This window comes from Lissotriton vulgaris, chromosome 6 (assembly GCF_964263255.1).
Source record: "Lissotriton vulgaris chromosome 6, aLisVul1.2, whole genome shotgun sequence".
In the NCBI taxonomy this organism is placed as follows: Eukaryota; Metazoa; Chordata; class Amphibia; order Caudata; family Salamandridae; genus Lissotriton; species Lissotriton vulgaris.
This window is the reverse complement of record NC_141694.1, coordinates 818313463-818333304: the sequence shown is the minus strand read 5'-3', so window position 1 is coordinate 818333304 and position 19842 is coordinate 818313463. Positions and strand designations below refer to the sequence as shown.

The window sequence follows — 19842 nt, the reverse complement described above, 5'->3', positions numbered from 1 at the left end:
ACTGGGGAGGGCACCATAGCTCCTCAAAGCGAGTAAATCCGAGCGATAGCTAAAGTTCCCTTTCCCGCTAACAAAAGAGATCTAAGGGCCTTCCTAGGACTGGTAGGTTACTACCGCAGGTTTATATCCTGCTTTGCCGAGGTAGCTGCACCGCTAACTAACCTTCTGAAAAAAGACACAAAACTACGTGAATTTACGCACCCCTCCCAAGATTCCATGAATGCTTTTCAACTCTTAAAAAGTACAATGACCACAGCCCCAGTCCTGGTATCCCCGACTATACCAAGCCCTTTGCATTAGCCACTGATGCCTCTACTGTGGGAATAGGCGCCGTACTGTCCCAGGTTGACGAGGAAGGGATAGAACACCCTGTATTGTATGTGAGTAGAAAGCTCTATCCCAGGGTGTGTAGATATTCCACCATTGAGAGGGAGACCCTGGCCATCAAATGGGCGATAGAGAAATTGAGGTACTACCTGGAGGGAAAACTATTCATCCTTCATACGGACCATGCCCCCCTGAAGTGGATACACCAGAATAGCAGCCAAAACCCCCAAGTGTTACGATGGTTCCTGTCTCTACAGCCCTACTCATTTTCGGTGCACCATCGGAAAGGGAAAGATAACGGGAATGCGGACTTCCTTTCCCGCGTGTTTCCTCTCCCCGAGCGGGAGATGCCAGGGGGGGAGATATGTGACAGGGTGTGCGGACAGGACATGACTACACCTACGGACTGGTGGTCCCCCACCCCCCTCTCACCTTGCCCCTTTTCCCTACAGCTACCAGAATGCAAGTGGACCGAAGACCCAGAGTCGGGCTGGCCGGCCGATACCAACACACACGGCCCCTTTAACAGTCCGGACCACGAGGAAGAGTCCACGCCCCTCGGCAGCGTCGGAACGTCAAAAGCAGGAAGTGGGAGAGAGGCGACGGACGGCGTTTCCCTGGAGGAGGCTGGAGAAGGAGGCTGGAGAAGGAGTCGGAGTCGGAGAACGAGAAAGGCGAGACCAGAAGGACCCCGAGGAGGAAGAAAAGACCGGGACCGCGAAGCCAGGAGACCAACGTTTCCACTCTTCGCCCCGCAACGTTCCCACGGGAGGAGCGTGGCTCCAAGAGGTACGGGGTCATGTGGCGGGTTGGGTGGGGCGGAAGAGCCAGCCCCGTGTGTAAAAAGTGTAAAGCCCCTTTGTAAAGCTTCTCCTTCCATCCCCTCACGTGCACTCGTACCTTTACCTCACGGACCGTAGATAAGCATCGAGACGCACTATCACTGGTTCCCCTCACTCCCGCCCCTAACTATTGCACCGTGGTCATACCAGTCACCTGACACGATTTTACTTTCTTTCCTGCACCGGAGCGGAGGAGAATATTGGGGAGAGACGTCCCCATCAGGAACCCCGGTACCCGTCGCCCTCCTAGGAAGAAGAAAGACAAGCTGGAGCAAGCTACCTTTCCCTTGGATCCCGCGGCTCATTCCAGGGACCGAGCAGCACCCCTACTCAGAAAGACTTATATACCAATAAAGCCATCGCTTAAACCCTTACTCAAGGCGCCAGTGTTTCTCTTTACACCTAAACCTCCTATCAGTCCAGGGATAGCAACGGAAAACCCGGGTATCCCGGCGCCCTTGGGACAGATGCTTAGATGTGAAATTGGACCACGAGATGCAATCCAGGTGAAACTGGTGGGTATTACGGAAGGATTAAAGGGAGTAATCTCGGACACTAGAGAAGGCAGCCAGAGCCTATGAAATGACCAGAGGCATTTCCAACTAGAGCAGGGGGTCTTTAGAGATAAACAGGGAATCTTAAGAAATAATTGGTAGACCATGCAAGATTTACAGGTTAGGCGACGAGCTTCCGAAGTAAGAAGAGAGGCTTTGGATGAGAGAAAAATGATGTATGTATGAATGAAGAAGCTTCAGTGTTTAGCCATGAGTTCGAAGATACCGTGGATTGCCAGAAGCCTATAGAGGATTAAGGCAGTTGTAGAAGAGGAAAGGCAGTGGGAAAGTGAAACATTGCTCTAAAAAGTGAGATAAAAGGGTAAACATAATTTATAATGTGCATTCAACCAAACTATCAAAGTGAGGAAAACAGTGCATCAATAAGGAGAAAAAAATTTGAAAAACGAGATAATAACTAAAAAAAGTTTTTGATTAAATGTGTAAGGCCGGTAAAGGAGATACTTTTTTCTTGGATCAGGGTAGAGAGAAAAAGAGAAGAATAGAAATTCAAGTTAGGAACAAAAGCTGGAGAAAAGAGAAAACATTTAGAGTGGCCAGTTAAAGAGGAAATGTGAATTATAGATACATGATTTAGGTTACTTTCTGAAAGAGAGAAAAGTGATGGCCTTTAGTCAATATAACAATATAGTGTTGCAATAATAACGTAGTAAAAGAAAAAGATTATAGCATGCTTTTCTGAATTTTGCAGTGTTCAAGATAGCCTCTCTAGCATAAAATGCAATACCTAAAGCAAAGCATAGCATTATCTTAGTTAATTTGCCGTTATTAATTTAAAGAACTACCTAGTCATGTTAAATCGGATAAAGGCCTGCATTATAAAGGTAACACTTTTCGAAGGATGTATTAAAATACACTTCCATAATTCTAATTCATGCAATATCACTTAAGGCAAAAGGTGAAGTGTTGTAACACTATGTACTGCCACTTAAATGAGGGGCGAAGATTCAAGGGCAGCATAATGTAAATTTCACTTTCCTTCTGAATTAGTCATGGCACAAGTCCTAAAAAGAGAAGTGGGGGGACGCTGACGTCAAGACAGGAAGTGACGTCACGAAAGGTGGCTTGCACCATCAGACTCATTGCCTCCCTTCACTCACCTCTTAGATGCGGTTGCATCAGAGAAGCCAGCGCGTGAGCAGCGTTCTGAATGGGCTCCAATCTCGCCCCAGAGAGGCCAAAGAGTGAATGTGTGGTCAATTTGCTCCAGTTCTCGAGCTCCCGGTAAAATAAGTGGGGGGACGCCGTTCACCCACGTGGTACCCCGACTTGAGCCCTGGAATTAGTGGATTGATGCCACAAACTAAGCCATTTATTTCTGTTCGCCTGCTGCGCTCTCCGCTTGCAGGGCGACGTTCCTCCGCCCTGTAAGAGGAGCCACCCGTGTAAACTGGATGGGCAAGCTTTCAGGCAATAATCAAAAGATGTAGGAAGCAAAACCTGCAAGTATGAGGAGCAGAGTAGGAAGCCCTGCAATGCCATCGCCACTTGGCTCTGCCCCCTGTCCATGTTCGGAACAGGCTGCAAATACCTCTTCTCCTGTCTGACCCACCCCAGGCTACCGCATCTAGTCATCATACCACCGGGTCCATGAACCAACACTAGAACACTATGAGGCACAGAGGGAGGGCCTAGCAAGCAAACAACGTGAAGCCAGAGGCCAGGAGGTGGGGTGCCATGGAGCAGAGCAGATGACCAAAAATTGAAGATAAATATAGGGGTAGAACATGCATTTACCGAATATTGCGAGCTAGCGTTTTCAAACAATTGCACTGAAGTTGTGACATAATTTACTTTGTGCCGGGCTTAGAACAATATAGCTATTAATTCATGACTTTCAAAGGCCTTTCAGAATCTAAAGTGTCATTTATCACTGTACTGCTAATGAATATGTACTCTGAGGCCTAAGCCTGTATAACAGGTGATGTCATATCACCAAAGTTATTAGGTTACTGAAAGTTACGTGCTTTTCACTCTGTACCCTCTAACATCGCAAGACATTACATGGCAGGTGTGTTAGGAATTATTTCACAGAGTGATTTTAAAGGTAAAGAAGGGCATTTTCCAAGGGGAGTGGGCTGGAAGATATTTGCAGATACCAAATTTCATGATGTTTGCTCAGACAGGCGAGTTAACTGCTCCGGAGTTAGAACACTGGAAGAATTTTATATGTTCTGGTTCCCTTATTTATAACTAAATTTTTGAAGTGTACTAGTTAGAGAACATTCAAGTCGAGTAAGGGGGCAGACTGCATTTGGGACAGAGCGAATGGCATGAGTATTTGCAAAATTAGCTGAATAGAGGAAAGGAAATATGAGAAATGGTCTAAATATTTTAATAGTTTATTAAACTTTACACGAACATTTATGACAACAGCACAAATAACTGGTAATTCAAAAAAACAAGCACTTGAAATTATATTTTACCTTGTAATATTAGGTTGTTTTTTATTTCACTATAAAGTTATGGTACAGATACGTGTGTAAAAAACACACAACGAGTAGCCCTACATGTGTTTAAGGCATCAGATTTAAAGAGCTGTCTCTTCCAATCAGAATTTGAATCGGATTACATGGTTCATAGATTACCTGGACAGACATGCCAAATTGCATGTCCGGTAAGGTGATTCTAACTTCTTGTAAAGCCTATATCTATGCAGTTAATGTCTTTGGAAAGATGTGCTGTGAATGTCCCCATTTAGACCTATGTTTTTTTAAACTGTCCTCACCAGAGACTGTTCTCCTACCCCCAAACCAACCTTAGAGACAGAAAGGTAATTCACAAGGACTCAGCGTAATTTGTGGCATGCACTAGTTACACACCTGTTTGAAAAGTCACCACAACAGCACTGCGCTGCAGCCCAGTCCCCTTGTAGCTGTGCTGCGAAAGTTAAGAGACGAGTAGGGGCAATGGAGGCTGAGGCAGACTGTGGCCAACATGACTTTAGAGTTGAACTGGAAAACTATGCACAGGATTTAATGATGTGTGGACGCCTGAAAGACGGGTAACAGCTTTTCAAGCTAGTCAGAGAGCAGAATGTCTTTAGTTGCAGCCAGGAAAGTCGTACAGGTCAGCTAAAACCTGAAGTCACGGGCTGATGGAATTAAAGAGTGAGATGGGAAGCATAGAAAATGTAAAAATAAGTGAGTGAATACAGGGCACGGATTGCCTACTTGTTAATAGCTTCCAATAGTGTAGAAGTCCCTCCCTGGAGGCAGCAAATACCAAAATATTAAATTAATTTAGTAATGGCTTTTTTTAACAATCTCTCTATGGCTGATTCAGAAAGCTACTTTTAGAAGCTGGAAATCAACATATTCCGTTTCCTCCTATGGTTCAAGTGTATTTTCAACTCTACTGTGATTCACAATAACCTAAGGCAAAGTCATGGAAACCTACCCTAGTCAAAGATTTCATATGGTACTGCTGGTGCCTTCCTGTCGACAATATTAAATACAATGGGGGACCCAATCAACCCTTGACAGCTTGGGTAATGAAATATGAACAGGTAGGTGTGCCTACAAGGGATTTATTTATATAATTAATTTGGACTGATTCTTGCTTTTTTAAGTAAAATTGCACTTATTTTCTGTACAATGTTATTATACCCTATATTCATCTTTATTAACTTGTTGATTTGCCAGAGTCTGACCAGAAAAAAGTGTACACAATTGTTACTGTGAAGTACAAACAAACATCTATATTACTTTACATCTTCCGGTTTTATTGTGTGTTTATTGCTCTAGTACCCTTTATCTATAAAATTCATTTTATCAATATAAAGCTGTGTTGCTTTGATATTTTCAGGTACATTTTGATATAATCTAATGTTTCCATATTTCCTTAGGAAACCAGAATTATATGAGTTACCAGTGTATGACCAACTTAAACTATTCATAAAGAAGTATTCTGCAAGCAATATACAAAAGCTTGCTTTAAGTAAAAAGCAAGAATCAGCCCAAATTAATTATATAAACAAATCCCTTGTAGGTACACCCACCTGTTCATATTCCTGTCGACAAGGCATGTAATCCTCAAGAATGATGCTGAGAGAAATCTGAATTTACACAAACTTTTTTTCTTCACCAAGATAATATTTTCTCTATAGGTACATCACCCTTACCCTTTGTATGTGTGGGTATTAGAGTATTTTTCAGACCTAATTTGCCCACTTACCTTCACTCTTTGTCACTAATTGTATATGTTAGAATTTGGGACAAGAACTACTGACAATGGTAGTTAATACATCATAATTATGACTTTTTTGGTGTTCGCTACTTCCCAATTAATGCATCCTTGCCCCAGATTGCAGTATTCAGAGCCCCGGGCCACTTCTGTGCCAATAAACACCCCTCTTCTTGTAAAAGCGTTCTCTTTTCACAGGTCAAGGTTTTGGCTACAACCCAGATTCAAGGGCTCTGCAGCCTCAGTCCACTCTGTACTTACATTTTTCAGGTGGGGTTATTGTAATCGTCTGAGCTGTGAATTCTTCATCAAAATATCTGGTATCCGTCTCTGACGACACTTGAGGTTTAAAGGGAGGTACGAGCTGCGAAAGGAAGCGAACAGAAAGGGCTTTTTAACATGCATGAAGACACATCCACAACAGACAAGCCTCCCATCTAGAGCAGCGGTAATTACCGCCATGTTCGAGCTCCAGATGCTGCTCTAATTATTAAATGAAAGATCGTCTTCATGAACTTGTCACATTACAGAGCGGCGGAACAAGAAACACAATTGCCCTTTGTTTTCTCCCTCTGGAGAAGCCTGTTGCCAGTGCTGCTTAAATAGGCAGAGGTTCCCGCCTAGTTTTGAAACGACGCCGCCTCATTGGACAGCATTCACCTAGCAATTGACTGCCCGCTGGGTCACGCCGCTGCTCTGTTTCCTGGTTGGAAAAGGTCAACTCACTGCGCAGTCAGGTCCTCTGTGTTCATGACCATATTATTTACCAAACATCTACTGTGCACCAGACACACAGACAAACATTCTATGGGTGAGCAGGTAATCTAGCGGACTTTACCCAAGCTAATCGGTATTCAGCAGCAACCGCATTACACACAGACCAAAGGCACCCTCTGTGCATTTCTCTAAGAAATGTATCTTTATTGGAACGAGCTAAATACACAAATAATGATGCTGGCATCACCTACTACCGCTGAAATCGAGAGGTGCATCCATCACCAGCAAAAATACAACATTTGGGCATAAACTTTACTGAATATCTGATTCTCCAGGAAAGACAAGGCCATAAACACAACATTATATCAAGCAACGTTTGAATCTAAAAACATGGAGCCTTTAGGAAGTACTTTAATTTTTCAAAGTGAAAGAATAATTATGAGTTTTGTGTAAAATAAAAATAGGAGAAAAGGGGCTTTGTGCTACAAAAGAACAGAATGTAACGACAATGCACTTTTTAAAGTGTAGCCTATAGGGAAAATATACATACAACTGCTGTGCATTTAATGTGTTAGAACTAACCCTTCCGCTAAATTTTGCTGAACATTTGGCCCACACTAGACACAGGACCCATTTTCCAGTAGTCAGGTCAGTAGTAAGGGTGCTTGCTGGCTGCCAGGCCGTCGTAAGTTTGCAAATGAATGACGTATGGTGCTAAAACAAGTTCCTGACTGTAGCTGAACATTCCCTGCCAGGTCATGGATGATACCACAAAGCGCCATACCTTTGGAAGAAGGCCTGATGCATAGAAGTAGATTACGGTGGAGGGAACAGATGTGCCCAGGGCACAATTTTATTGTTTACTTTGCAAGTGATCACGTCAAACAAATTAGAAAAAAAGACAGAAATATGGTTGCAGAAAGTATGCATTTGCATTTATTCCCACTTTGCAGCGAGTTGCCATAGCAATCCTCTTGGTTTACACTGGAGGTCTGCCCTCCGTGTCTGGCAATACCTCACGGGAGACCAATCAGCGAGAGGGAACCATGGCCCAACATAGCTAGATTTTTTTTAAATAATTTGCAGCCAATCTCAGCATGCTGTTGTTCATATTCTTGTCATTAAAAAACATGCGTGTGAACATGGGGAACACGGAGTGGAAATCGAGGAGGTGACGACACACTGGGTAGGGGGTCCAAGAAGCTTGGCAAGGACTGATGTGCAAACCTGAATTCTCGCAGTTCTGGCCATATGGCCGGCAGTTTCAAAACACTGCCGCATCCATGAAGCCAGCATTCAGAACATGCTTCAAGGAGGTCTCTGACCTGAAAGGTCATTCTCACGGTGACACTCCTCCTGTCTACCCGCCCAACGCCTCTGACCTAAGACGCACAACTCATTTGCCAACTCCATCTGTTCCTTTCTTTCACTACAGCTTATTCAGTATGTTTTACATGATAGTTTGATTTGCCAACCATAAGATTTCAAGATTAATTTTTACAATGTTGCCATATGTAGCGATAAGGGAGGAAGGGAAAGTGATTATAACATTTGGCAGCAACCTGGACACAATATAGAAATCTGCAGATCTTGTTGACAAAGAATACAAGTCAACCCAAGGATTTTATGAAGGTATAGGCCACACCATGTACATATTCTATCCCGATGTAGAGCATACTGGAAGCAAAATACATAGACCCTCAGGATTTTAAAGGATCATGAGCACAGAAGGTGTTGGACTACCTATGGTTTTCAAACCTTTCTCCAAGTGATGGGCCCTACTACAGGCTGGACTGAAAAACGCTCGGATGGAATTTGCTTGAATAAGTTTCAACACATGTTAAAAATAATGTACCTACAACATGTTTTTTAAATATATATTTATATATAACTTGTGCTCTTGCCACGCAGTGTTGTCATTAATGATGTAATTTCAAATGTTGCAGTGAAGTCATCAATGAGCTCATAGATCATGCCAAGAGTGATGTAATATGTGGGGTAGTTAACAGGGGATGGTGAGGGCGTGAGTTATAATTACTTTGGATAACTAACTGGCAAATACATTTTTTTTTTAGTTTTCACACGTTACATTGTCACTGAAATTTTCACCTAATTAAAATTACCTTTGTTTTTTTTGTAAATTTCAAAGTAAAAAAAAAATGCAAAGACCGATATAATTACAATTCCTAACTAAAACACCACTTTGAGCTTTGCATTTTTTCCTGTGAATTTCTAGTTTTTGTTTTAAAAAAGTAATATTTTATTGCCCTACACAACGCCAACCCCCATCATGCACAGGTTTTGGCCGTGAGTTGCATAGTGTTGGCCAAATGGCCTAGCATGTAGCCAGGCTATGAATCCAACCCCCCTAAGGGCAGCCAAAACCTCCGCTTTGCATGCCGAGTGGGGTTGGCTGCAGGGCCTGGCTTACATCCGACCCCTCGCAGGCTAGCAACCTCACACCACCCAAAGCCTTCTGGCAGGGCAACCTGTGGTTGGTCTCGCAGGTCCTGGTTACACTTGTGGAGACTTACTGATTTTAATAAAGAGTCACAACAACAGAATATAACAAGTGGGCCTACTGGCTTTATCAAGGGATGAATATATCAATGTATAAAAAGCAGATCTATCATCTTTCTCCAAAAATCACCAAGATTTTTAATCAAATATATATTTGAGTAATTCACAAAATGCAATGTTTAACCTCTTGAGCGCTCATGACAAGGTCAGCTCGTCATGAGCCACGGCACTCCGGTGCTCATGACGAGCTGAGCTCGTCATGACCGCGCCCGTTAGATGGAACGCTCGCACGCTGGGCTGATTCCCCTGCTGTGCTGAACGTTCCATTGGAAAAGGGCGCGGTCATGACGAGCTCAGCTCGTCATGAGCACCGGAGCGCCGTGGCTCATGATGAGCTGACCTCGTCATCAGCATGGGGGTGCTGTACGCACCCCCCGCCCCCCAGCACAGCGGGGGAATCCCGCCAGCGGCGAAGGGGTTAATAGTGATTATTGCAAAAATGTTTAGTAAAGTTTTAATAAAAAAGTCAACATGACCGTGTTTTTTTTAAACAGTTTATTATTATTAAAGTTTTTGATCTGAAAAATGTTAAAAGAGACTCTGTCTCCAAGTCGTTCTTTTAACATTTTTCAGACCACAAAATGCAATTAAAAAACAACCACAAGAGGAGCTTGCACTCCAGTTGAAGAGCACAGAGCTCCAGCTAAGAGTGCTTTCAAAAAATATGGTAAGTTCTCCTGGGGTCATCGAAGCTATGACCCAGGAGACCTACTGTTTTGTTTTCAATGTTGCTGGGTGCTGCTGCTGCTGCTATACTCCCTGCAACCCCCAACAACATCGAAAAAATGCTTGGTAGTGTCTTTGTGCCTTCTAGGATCATCACTAAGCTGAAAAGCCCCGGGGAGACCCCATCCCCACGGCCAATTTCTTTTTTATGGGAAGGGGGTGCATGACCCCCCCCCATTCCAATTCTCTACAGGCTCCTGGGACAGTATCCCCGGGGACCTTTTTTTTGTTGTAAACGGAGGGAGGTGGTCCCCTCCCATACCCATAACAGGCCCTGGGGACCCCACTCCAGTGTTTCTGCATGCTCCAGCCAGGCGGGAGAATGAGTTTCTACCAGCTAGGATAATCTTTGCGGCTTTCGCCAGGGTTGGAGTAGGCAAGTATTCCAGCCCGAGCTCTAGCACGCAGTGAAAGTGTCCAGGAGGTGGGCTCCAAGGGACAACATAGTGGAGCTGGCCCAGAGTCCTGGGTCCATAAAAGGCTCGGGGAGCGGAGCTGCGCGCCCCCTCTCCTTTAATGTTTAAGCTGGGCCCTGGGGGATGAGGTTTCCACAGCTGTAGTCGACATGGGGAAGGGGCCCACACATGCACTCCTCTCCAAACAATACAATACATTGATCCCTGGCCCACCTGGGGCCAAATTCATAAAAAATAAAAAAGTGTGTCACCATTTTGGTTTCTTTTTTCTGTGACCCAGAAAAACCATTTCCAATAAAAAACGTTCGTCCATTGTCAAATTGGTATGGAAAGTTTTGTGCTGATCTGTCAAATGGGGGCCCAAAAAAGGAGGTAAAAAAGTGACATTTTTCATTTTAAATCTCATAGGATTATTTCCTCCTTAATACACAAGTATACGGCTCAATGGAATTAAACCAAATTGGACATGCAAGTAGAACTTTACTGGTATCGCGTCATTGCTGCAATGAGAAATATATACCTACTGTCATTTGTACTTAGAAATATATAGGAAAACCATGGACGCAATCTCCAAATATAATTTTTATTATAATTGGGATATGTTTCTTAATGTAAAATTAATGTAACAACAAGCAAGTGCCGAATTGCGAGCAATCTTATGGGTGCAGGACATAAAATTTGTGCTGAATTGCTCGATGTATCATGAACTAATACATCCATTTTAGCCTAATCTTTTGCTACTATCATCCTAAAATAGTTTTCATATAAGAATAATGTATAGTGAATCGCCATGGGATGTATTTAAGAGTGGCACTGTCAAGCAATCCGGTTTTGAATATAACTTTATTCAATGTTGCAAGAGAACAGACACCGCGCCTACGCTCTGCTCAGAGATACTGGACAGTGATACTTAATTGTGGGAACTGAAAAGTTCAAGCTTTTTTGACCTATAGGAAAAAACACAAAGAACTTGACCAGAATAGTCTTTGGGTGAAACAACTTGAATGAATGTGAAATATTTTTCCACAAAACCATGGCTGATGCTTCGGAGAGAAGATTCTTATGAAAAGCAAATGAAATCTGTCATGACCGGATTATAGTAGGGGCGAAGAAATCTTCTGAGAAAGTTTAATGGTTGTAGGAGTAAAATCAGGTATGTATCATATGAAATTAGTGTGCAGGATCTACGTTCCATAAGTGATTGAGTCCTTACTTTCTACTCTAATTTACCACAATTCAAAGCTTATTTAAAATAACTAATTAAAGCTGAAATGTCACTGATTATTATTAATTGAAAACTGTGCAGAAATTATCTAACCACTAGTCAAACTATTAACGAATTCAGTAATATGGGACTGCAGCTGAAATTGCGACTATAAATCAGCTCAAAACAAGTTTCTCTCAACCCTATTTTTGGCTTATCCATATGCATAACACATTTTGACAACAAATTGCAAATGGTTTAGCATCAAAAACAAGACCAAAACACCAATGTCGAGTTTATGACACCATAACGATTTCACTTTAGAGATAACATTTGAGAAAAGCAGGCCGCCAACCCTTGCAGGACCTGCAAAGTGATTTGATAAAGGCCATCAGGCTCTCAAATCCTCTATATAAGATTGCTTTTGCTATACAGAAACTTAAAATAATTTGCATGGTTAAGAACTGAACTGCAGGCCACAATCAGGAGGCCTCAGCAAATCCACAGGATTCCTACACCCTTCTATCACCCCTAAGTTTATTAAGAGAGTCAATCCTGGAGAGAGCGCGCTATTTGCGGGGCCAATTGTTTTTTTCCAAATCCAATCACGGCGTCATACTTGTGGCCTGCTGAGATCAACAGTGGGGTTGAGGCTAGGGATGAATAGAGTTTGAGGCAGGTGAAGACTGAGTTGTAGGAGATCACTAGGATAAGGTTTCATGGTGGTGAGTGAGCTGTGAGTAGGAGATCCATCTAGGATGGTCAGGGGCATCACTGCCCTGTGTTTGGTGAATTTTACTGTTCTAATTTTTGCACAGATTGCATTACTGTGACTTTTAGCTATCTGTTCAAGACTAGCAGGTTCCTGGGCTTGGACCGTGAGTCCTACTGCAGCATGTGTTAATGGAGAGTCTATTAAGGCCGCAAAGTGAGGTCGCAGTATGGAGTTTGTGGTCATCTTTAATTTCTAAGAACTCTTTCAGGAGCCCAAATTCTTTGGCTTACATCCCTCAGACCATCTTTAGTTCCCTACAATACAGAGACAAACACATTCAGCTAGGAATCATTAAAGAGCGTAGTCCTTTCAATGTACATATTAAAACCCCAAGGTCTACAACATGACAGTTTACCTATAGCAAACAAAGTGTTGTAGGGGGAAGGAATACTTCCGGCTTCTCCTTTTCACATGGCCCAGGATTATTAAAATATGATGGGAAGGTGTTGTATCTACATTACTCCAAAGAAAAATGTACATTAAGTGGCATTTTCAATACCACAAATGCTTAAATGTTGATCTACAAAACCTGCCGATGCATCAGGTAGTTGACTCGAGATGTAAACATACAACCATCAACAGTTTAGGATACCAGTGTTTCTTTTCTAAATAAATGGGACTTAAAAAGGTATAGATATAAACATTATGTTTAGAATCACTCCAACAGAGGTCTGAAAGGTAAACAATTTCAAAAAGGGGGTGGGGTCGCACACCACTCACTCACCAGCGGGATCGCCCCTAAGGACTATGGTCAGTGTAGTTTTGTATTCCGCGATGTATCTTTCTTCGCCATCCCTGGACACGTGTTTTGGGGTATTTACCCCTCATCATCAGGGAATAGGCCATCTTCTTATCTTCTGGGGTTGCCGGTGGCTGCCAAATATTGCCAGGTCTAGTACCACACGCGCGCCCGTGTGGTACTAGACCTGGCAATATTTGGCAGCCACCGGCAACCCCAGAAGATAAGAAGATGGCCTATTCCCTGCTGATGAGGGGTAAATACCCCGAAACACGTGTCCAGGGATGGCGAAGAAAGATACATCGCGGAATACAAAACTACACTGACCATAGTCCTTAGGGGCGATCCCGCTGGTGAGTGAGTGGTGTGCGACCCCCACCCCCTTTTTGAAATATTTAAGCGGGCTGACGAGCCTGGGACCCCGCACCCGCGCGCCCGTGTGGTACTAGACCTGGCAATATTTGGCAGCCACCGGCAACCCCAGAAGATAAGAAGATGGCCTATTCCCTGCTGATGAGGGGTAAATACCCCGAAACACGTGTCCAGGGATGGCAAAGAAAGATACATCGCGGAATACAAAACTACACTGACCATAGTCCTTAGGGGCGATCCCGCTGGTGAGTGAGTGGTGTGCGACCCCCACCCCCTTTTTGAAATATTTAAGCGGGCTGACGAGCCTGGGACCCCGCACCCGCGCGCCCGTGTGGTACTAGACCTGGCAATATTTGGCAGCCACCGGCAACCCCAGAAGATAAGAAGATGGCCTATTCCCTGCTGATGAGGGGTAAATACCCCGAAACACGTGTCCAGGGATGGCGAAGAAAGATACATCGCGGAATACAAAACTACACTGACCATAGTCCTTAGGGGCGATCCCGCTGGTGAGTGAGTGGTGTGCGACCCCACCCCCTTTTTGAAATATTTAAGCGGGCTGACGAGCATGGGACCCCGCACCCGTGTGGTACTAGACCTGGCAATATTTGGCAGCCACCGGCAACCCCAGAAGATAAGAAGATGGCCTATTCCCTGCTGATGAGGGGTAAATACCCCGAAACACGTGTCCAGGGATGGCGAAGAAAGATACATCGCGGAATACAAAACTACACTGACCATAGTCCTTAGGGGCGATCCCGCTGGTGAGTGAGTGGTGTGCGACCCCACCCCCTTTTTGAAATATTTAAGCGGGCTGACGAGCCTGGGACCCCGCACCCGCGCGCCCGTGTGGTACTAGACCTGGCAATATTTGGCAGCCACCGGCAACCCCAGAAGATAAGAAGATGGCCTATTCCCTGCTGATGAGGGGTAAATACCCCGAAACACGTGTCCAGGGATGGCGAAGAAAGATACATCGCGTAATACAAAACTACACTGACCATAGTCCTTAGGGGCGATCCCGCTGGTGAGTGAGTGGTGTGCGACCCCACCCCCTTTTTGAAATATTTAAGCGGGCTGACGAGCCTGGGACCCCGCACCCGCGCGCCCGTGTGGTACTAGACCTGGCAATATTTGGCAGCCACCGGCAACCCCAGAAGATAAGAAGATGGCCTATTCCCTGCTGATGAGGGGTAAATACCCCGAAACACGTGTCCAGGGATGGCGAAGAAAGATACATCGCGGAATACAAAACTACACTGACCATAGTCCTTAGGGGCGATCCCGCTGGTGAGTGAGTGGTGTGCGACCCCACCCCCTTTTTGAAATATTTAAGCGGGCTGACGAGCCTGGGACCCCGCACCCGCGCGCCCGTGTGGTACTAGACCTGGCAATATTTGGCAGCCACCGGCAACCCCAGAAGATAAGAAGATGGCCTATTCCCTGCTGATGAGGGGTAAATACCCCGAAACACGTGTCCAGGGATGGCGAAGAAAGATACATCGCGGAATACAAAACTACACTGACCATAGTCCTTAGGGGCGATCCCGCTGGTGAGTGAGTGGTGTGCGACCCCACCCCCTTTTTGAAATATTTAAGCGGGCTGACGAGCCTGGGACCCCGCACCCGCGCGCCCGTGTGGTACTAGACCTGGCAATATTTGGCAGCCACTGGCAACCCCAGAAGATAAGAAGATGGCCTATTCCCTGCTGATGAGGGGTAAATACCCCGAAACACGTGTCCAGGGATGGCGAAGAAAGATACATCGCGGAATACAAAACTACACTGACCATAGTCCTTAGGGGCGATCCCGCTGGTGAGTGAGTGGTGTGCGACCCCACCCCCTTTTTGAAATATTTAAGCGGGCTGACGAGCCTGGGACCCCGCACCCGCGCGCCCGTGTGGTACTAGACCTGGCAATATTTGGCAGCCACCGGCAACCCCAGAAGATAAGAAGATGGCCTATTCCCTGCTGATGAGGGGTAAATACCCCGAAACACGTGTCCAGGGATGGCAAAGAAAGATACATCGCGGAATACAAAACTACACTGACCATAGTCCTTAGGGGCGATCCCGCTGGTGAGTGAGTGGTGTGCGACCCCACCCCCGTAAACAATGTGTACTCCCTGAATAAAAGAAGGTGAAACAATGAAGGCTATTAAATAAAGTATATCGTCTTGTGTCAGTCTCTGCAGATGCATTCTTTCTTATGGACAGTGGCCAAAAAGCCCAACATATTTGTGTATTTGCTACTTATATCAATAGATGTACAAAATAAACTGAAGTCGTTTGTAAACTCAGTAATGAAAGTCATTGGGTAAATGTTGCCTCGTGGTTAAAAGTGTATTAGATGGACAAAATAAACAAAAGTAACCTATTGACAGAAATCGCAATTGTAAATATAATGAACATTAGTCAATGTATGTATTGGTTAGATACTTACCCAGGACACCATAGTCTGAAGTCATTACAAACTGTGCGTGAAACACATTTACAAACATGAGCGTGTGTGAAGAAAAGCCAATCTTAAAGGCAAATAAAAAGGGGAAAAAAACACCTGAACAATTCATTATTAATTAATGAGGGCATGAAGACAAGAAGGTCCAGAACAAGGCACTGGCAGTATGTTTAAAAGTAAAAATTTCTATAGAGAGCTTTGGAGGCTTTATAGCAAAGCATGCCCTAACATGCAAGGGCAAGCTGTGCAACTTAAACAATAGCATGGAATATAATGATCAAATTTGCTAGTACCAGAAATGTAATGAGCAGAAGTGTGCAAAATAGATCTTCAAGGTAGAAAGTCCAATCACCAACCAAAATTGGCAAGGCCACAATGCAGCATAAAAGAAACAAGCATTGGAAATGCAATAGGGCTCGCATTAGGAAAGTTTGAGCTATTGGTCTTATAAATGATTTTTTTTTATTTATGTGTTTTTTTTTTTAAATAGCTAAATTAATAGCTTTGTCATTTACAATGCCAATATTTATAACTTTCGCAAATGTGACACCTATAGCATTTGTAATGCAACATGTTTTGTATTTACGTGACTTAGATGTATTGATATTACAAATAACAATGGCTTTTAATTTTTAAAAATAATTAATACTTAAATAATTTATTTAATTTGTAATGGCAATAGCTTAAACTTTTGTAAATAACTTTTGTGAAGATTATGTTCAGTATTTTTTATTGTGACGAAAATTCAAGAACAGAAGTGAAATATTAACATCTTTTTGTGATTTGTAATAAAGCGTGAAAGCTTGAAAACAGCTTGAAACATTGAAAGAAAATATTTGAACCAGTGATGCTGGGGTTGTGCTGAGTGATGCTGTGGTTGCGCTTAGTGGTGTGTGCATCGGTGGAGCTTAGTGGGTGCATTGGTGGAGCTGTTTGGGGGGTGCATTGGTGGAGCTTAGTTGGAGCATCGGCGGAGCTGTGTGGTGGGTGCCTCGGTGGAGCTGTGTGGTGGGTGCCTCGGCGGAGCTGTGTGGTGGGTGCATCGGCGGAGCTGTGTGGTGGGTGCATCGGCGGAGCTGTGTGGTGGGTGCATCGGTGGAGCTGTGTGGTGGGTGCATCTGTGGAGCTGTGTGGTGGGTGCCTCGGTGGAGCTGTGTGGTGGGTGCCTCGGTGGAGCTGTGTGCTGGGTGCATCGGTGGAGCTGTGTGGTGGGGGCCTTGGTGGAGCTGTATGGTGGGTGCCTCGGTGGAGCTGTGTGGTGGGTGCATCGGTGGAGCTGTGTGGTGGGTGCATCGGTGGAGCTGTGTCGGTGGAGCTGTGTGGTGGGCGCATCGGTGGAGCTGGGTGGTGGGTGCATCGGTGGAGCTGTGTGGTGGCTGCATCGGTGGAGCTGTGTGGTGGCTGCATCGGTGGACGTGTGAGGTGGGTGCCTCGGTGGAGCTGTGTGGTGGGTGCCTCAGGGGAGCTGTGTGGTGGGTGCCTCGGTGGAGCTGTGTGGTGGTTGCATCAGTGGAGCTGTGTGGTGGGTGCATCGGTGGAGCTGTGTTGGTGGAGCTGTGTGGTGGTTGCATCAGTGGAGCTGTGTGGTGGGTGCATCGGTGGAGCTGTGTCGGTGGAGCTGGGTGGTGGGTGCATCGGTGGAGTTGTGTGGTGGGTGCATCGGTGGAGCTGGGTGGTGGGTGCATCTGTGGAGCTGGGTGGTGGGTGCATCTGTGGAGGTGGGTGGTGGGTGCATCGGTGGAGCTGGGTGGTGGGTGCATCGGTGGAGCTGGGTGGTGGGTGCATCGGTGGAGCTGGGTGGTGGGTGCATCGGTGGAGCTGGGTGGTGGGTGCATCTGTGGAGCTGTGTGGTGGGTGCATCTGTGGAGCTGTGTGGTGGGTGCATCTGTGGAGCTGTGTGGTGGGTGCCTCGGTGGAGCTGTGTGGTGGGTGCTTCGGTGGAGCTGTGTGGTGGGTGCATCGGTGGAACTGTGTGGTGGGTGCATCGGTGGAGCTGTGTCGGTGGAGCTGTGTGGTGGGTGCATCGGTGGAGCTGTGTGGTGGGTGCATCGGTGGAGCTGTGTCGGTGGAGCTGTGTGGTGGCTACGTCGCTGGAGCTGTGTTGTGGTTGCATCGGTGGAGCTGTGTGGTGGGTGCATCGGTGGAGCTGTGTGGTGGGTGCCTCGGTGGAGCTGTGTGGTGGGTGCATTGGTGGAGCTGTGTGGTGGGTGCATCGGTGGAGCTGTGTGGTGGGTGCTTCGGTGGAGCTGTGTGGTGGGTGCATCTGTGGAGCTGTGTGGTGGGTGCATCTGTGGAGCTGTGTGGTGGGTGCCTCTGTGGAGCTGTGTGGTGGGTGCATCTGTGGAGCTGTGTGGTGGGTGCCTCGGTGGAGCTGTGTGGTGGGTGCATAGGTGGAGCTGGGTGCCTTGGTGGAGCTGTATGGTGGGTGCCTCAGTGGAGCTGTGTGGTGGGTGCGTCGGTGGAGCTGTGTGGTGGGTGTGTCGGTAGAGCTGTGTGGTGGGTGCATCGGTGGAGCTGGGTGGTGGGTGCATTGGTGGAGCTGTGTCGGTGGAGCTGTGTGGTGGCTGCATCGGTGGAGCTGTGTGGTGGGTGCATCGGTGGAGCTGTGTGGTGGGTGCATCGGTGGAGCTGTGTGGTGGGTGCATCGGTGGAGCTGTGTGGTGGGTGCCTCAGTGGAGCTGTGTGGTGGGTGCCTCAGTGGAGCTGTGTGGTGGGTGCCTCAGTGGAGCTGTGTGGTGGGTGCCTCGGTGGAGCTGTGTGGTGGTTGCATCAGTGGAGCTGTGTGGTGGGTGCATCGGTGGAGCTGTGTTGGTGGAGCTGTGTGGTGGTTGCATCAGTGGAGCTGTGTGGTGGGTGCATCGGTGGAGCTGTGTCGGTGGAGCTGGGTGGTGGGTGCATCGGTGGAGCTGGTTGGTGGGTGCATCAGGGAGTTGTGTGGTGGGTGCATTGGTGGAGCTGGGTGGTGGGTGCATCTGTGGAGCTGTGTGGTGGGTGCATCTGTGGAGGTGGGTGGTGGGTGCATCTGTGGAGGTGGGTGGTGGGTGCATCGGTGGAGGTGGGTGCATCGGTGGAGCTGGGTGGTGGGTGCATCGGTGGAGCTGGGTGGTGGGTGCATCTGTGGAGCTGTGTGGTGGGTGCATCTGTGGAGCTGTGTGGTGGGTGCATCTGTGGAGCTGTGTGGTGGGTGCATCTGTGGAGCTGTGTGGTGGGTGCCTCGGTGGAGCTGTGTGGTGGGTGCCTCGGTGGAGCTGTGTGGTGGGTGCATCGGTGGAACTGTGTGGTGGGTGCATCGGTGGAGCTGTGTCGCTGGAGCTGTGTGGTGGGTGCATCGGTGGAGCTGTGTGGTGGCTACGTCGCTGGAGCTGTGTTGTGGTTGCATCGGTGGAGCTGTGTGGTGGGTGCATCGGTGGAGCTGTGTGGAGGGTGCATCGGTGGAGCTGTGTGGTGGGTGCCTCGGTGGAGCTGTGTGGTGGGTGCATCGGTGGAGCTGTGTGGTGGGTGCATCGGTGGAGCTGTGTGGTGGGTGCATCGGTGGAGCTGTGTGGTGGGTGCTTCGGTGGAGCTGTGTGGTGGGTGCCTCTGTGGAGCTGTGTGGTGGGTGCCTCTGTGGAGCTGTGTGGTGGGTGCCTCTGTGGAGCTGTGTGGTGGGTGCCTCGGTGGAGCTGTGTGGTGGGTGCCTCGGTGGAGCTGTGTGGTGGGTGCCTCGGTGGAGCTGTGTGGTGGGTGCATAGGTGGAGCTGTGTGGTGGGTGCATCGGTGGAGCTGTGTGGTAGGTGCCTCGGTGGAGCTGTGTGGTGGGTGCCTCGGTGGAGCTGTGTGGTGGGTGCCTCGGTGGAGCTGTGTGGTGGGTGCATCGGTGGAGCTGTGTGGTGGGGGCATCTGTGGAGCTCTGTGGTGGGTGCATCGGTGGAGCTGTGTTGGTGGAG

The 19842-nt window shown here is 46.9% G+C and overlaps 1 protein-coding gene across 1 annotated transcript in view; it reads right to left on the bottom strand.

The window, feature by feature from the left end:
- Positions 1–19842, bottom strand: part of AKT3 (AKT serine/threonine kinase 3) — a 1006792-nt gene that overhangs the window by 39714 nt on the left and 947236 nt on the right. Inside the window, exon 13 of the mRNA XM_086926847.1 lies at positions 6191–6293. Coding sequence (XP_086782973.1) covers positions 6191–6293 — 103 coding nt within the window. The remainder of the gene's footprint in view (positions 1–6190; positions 6294–19842) is intronic.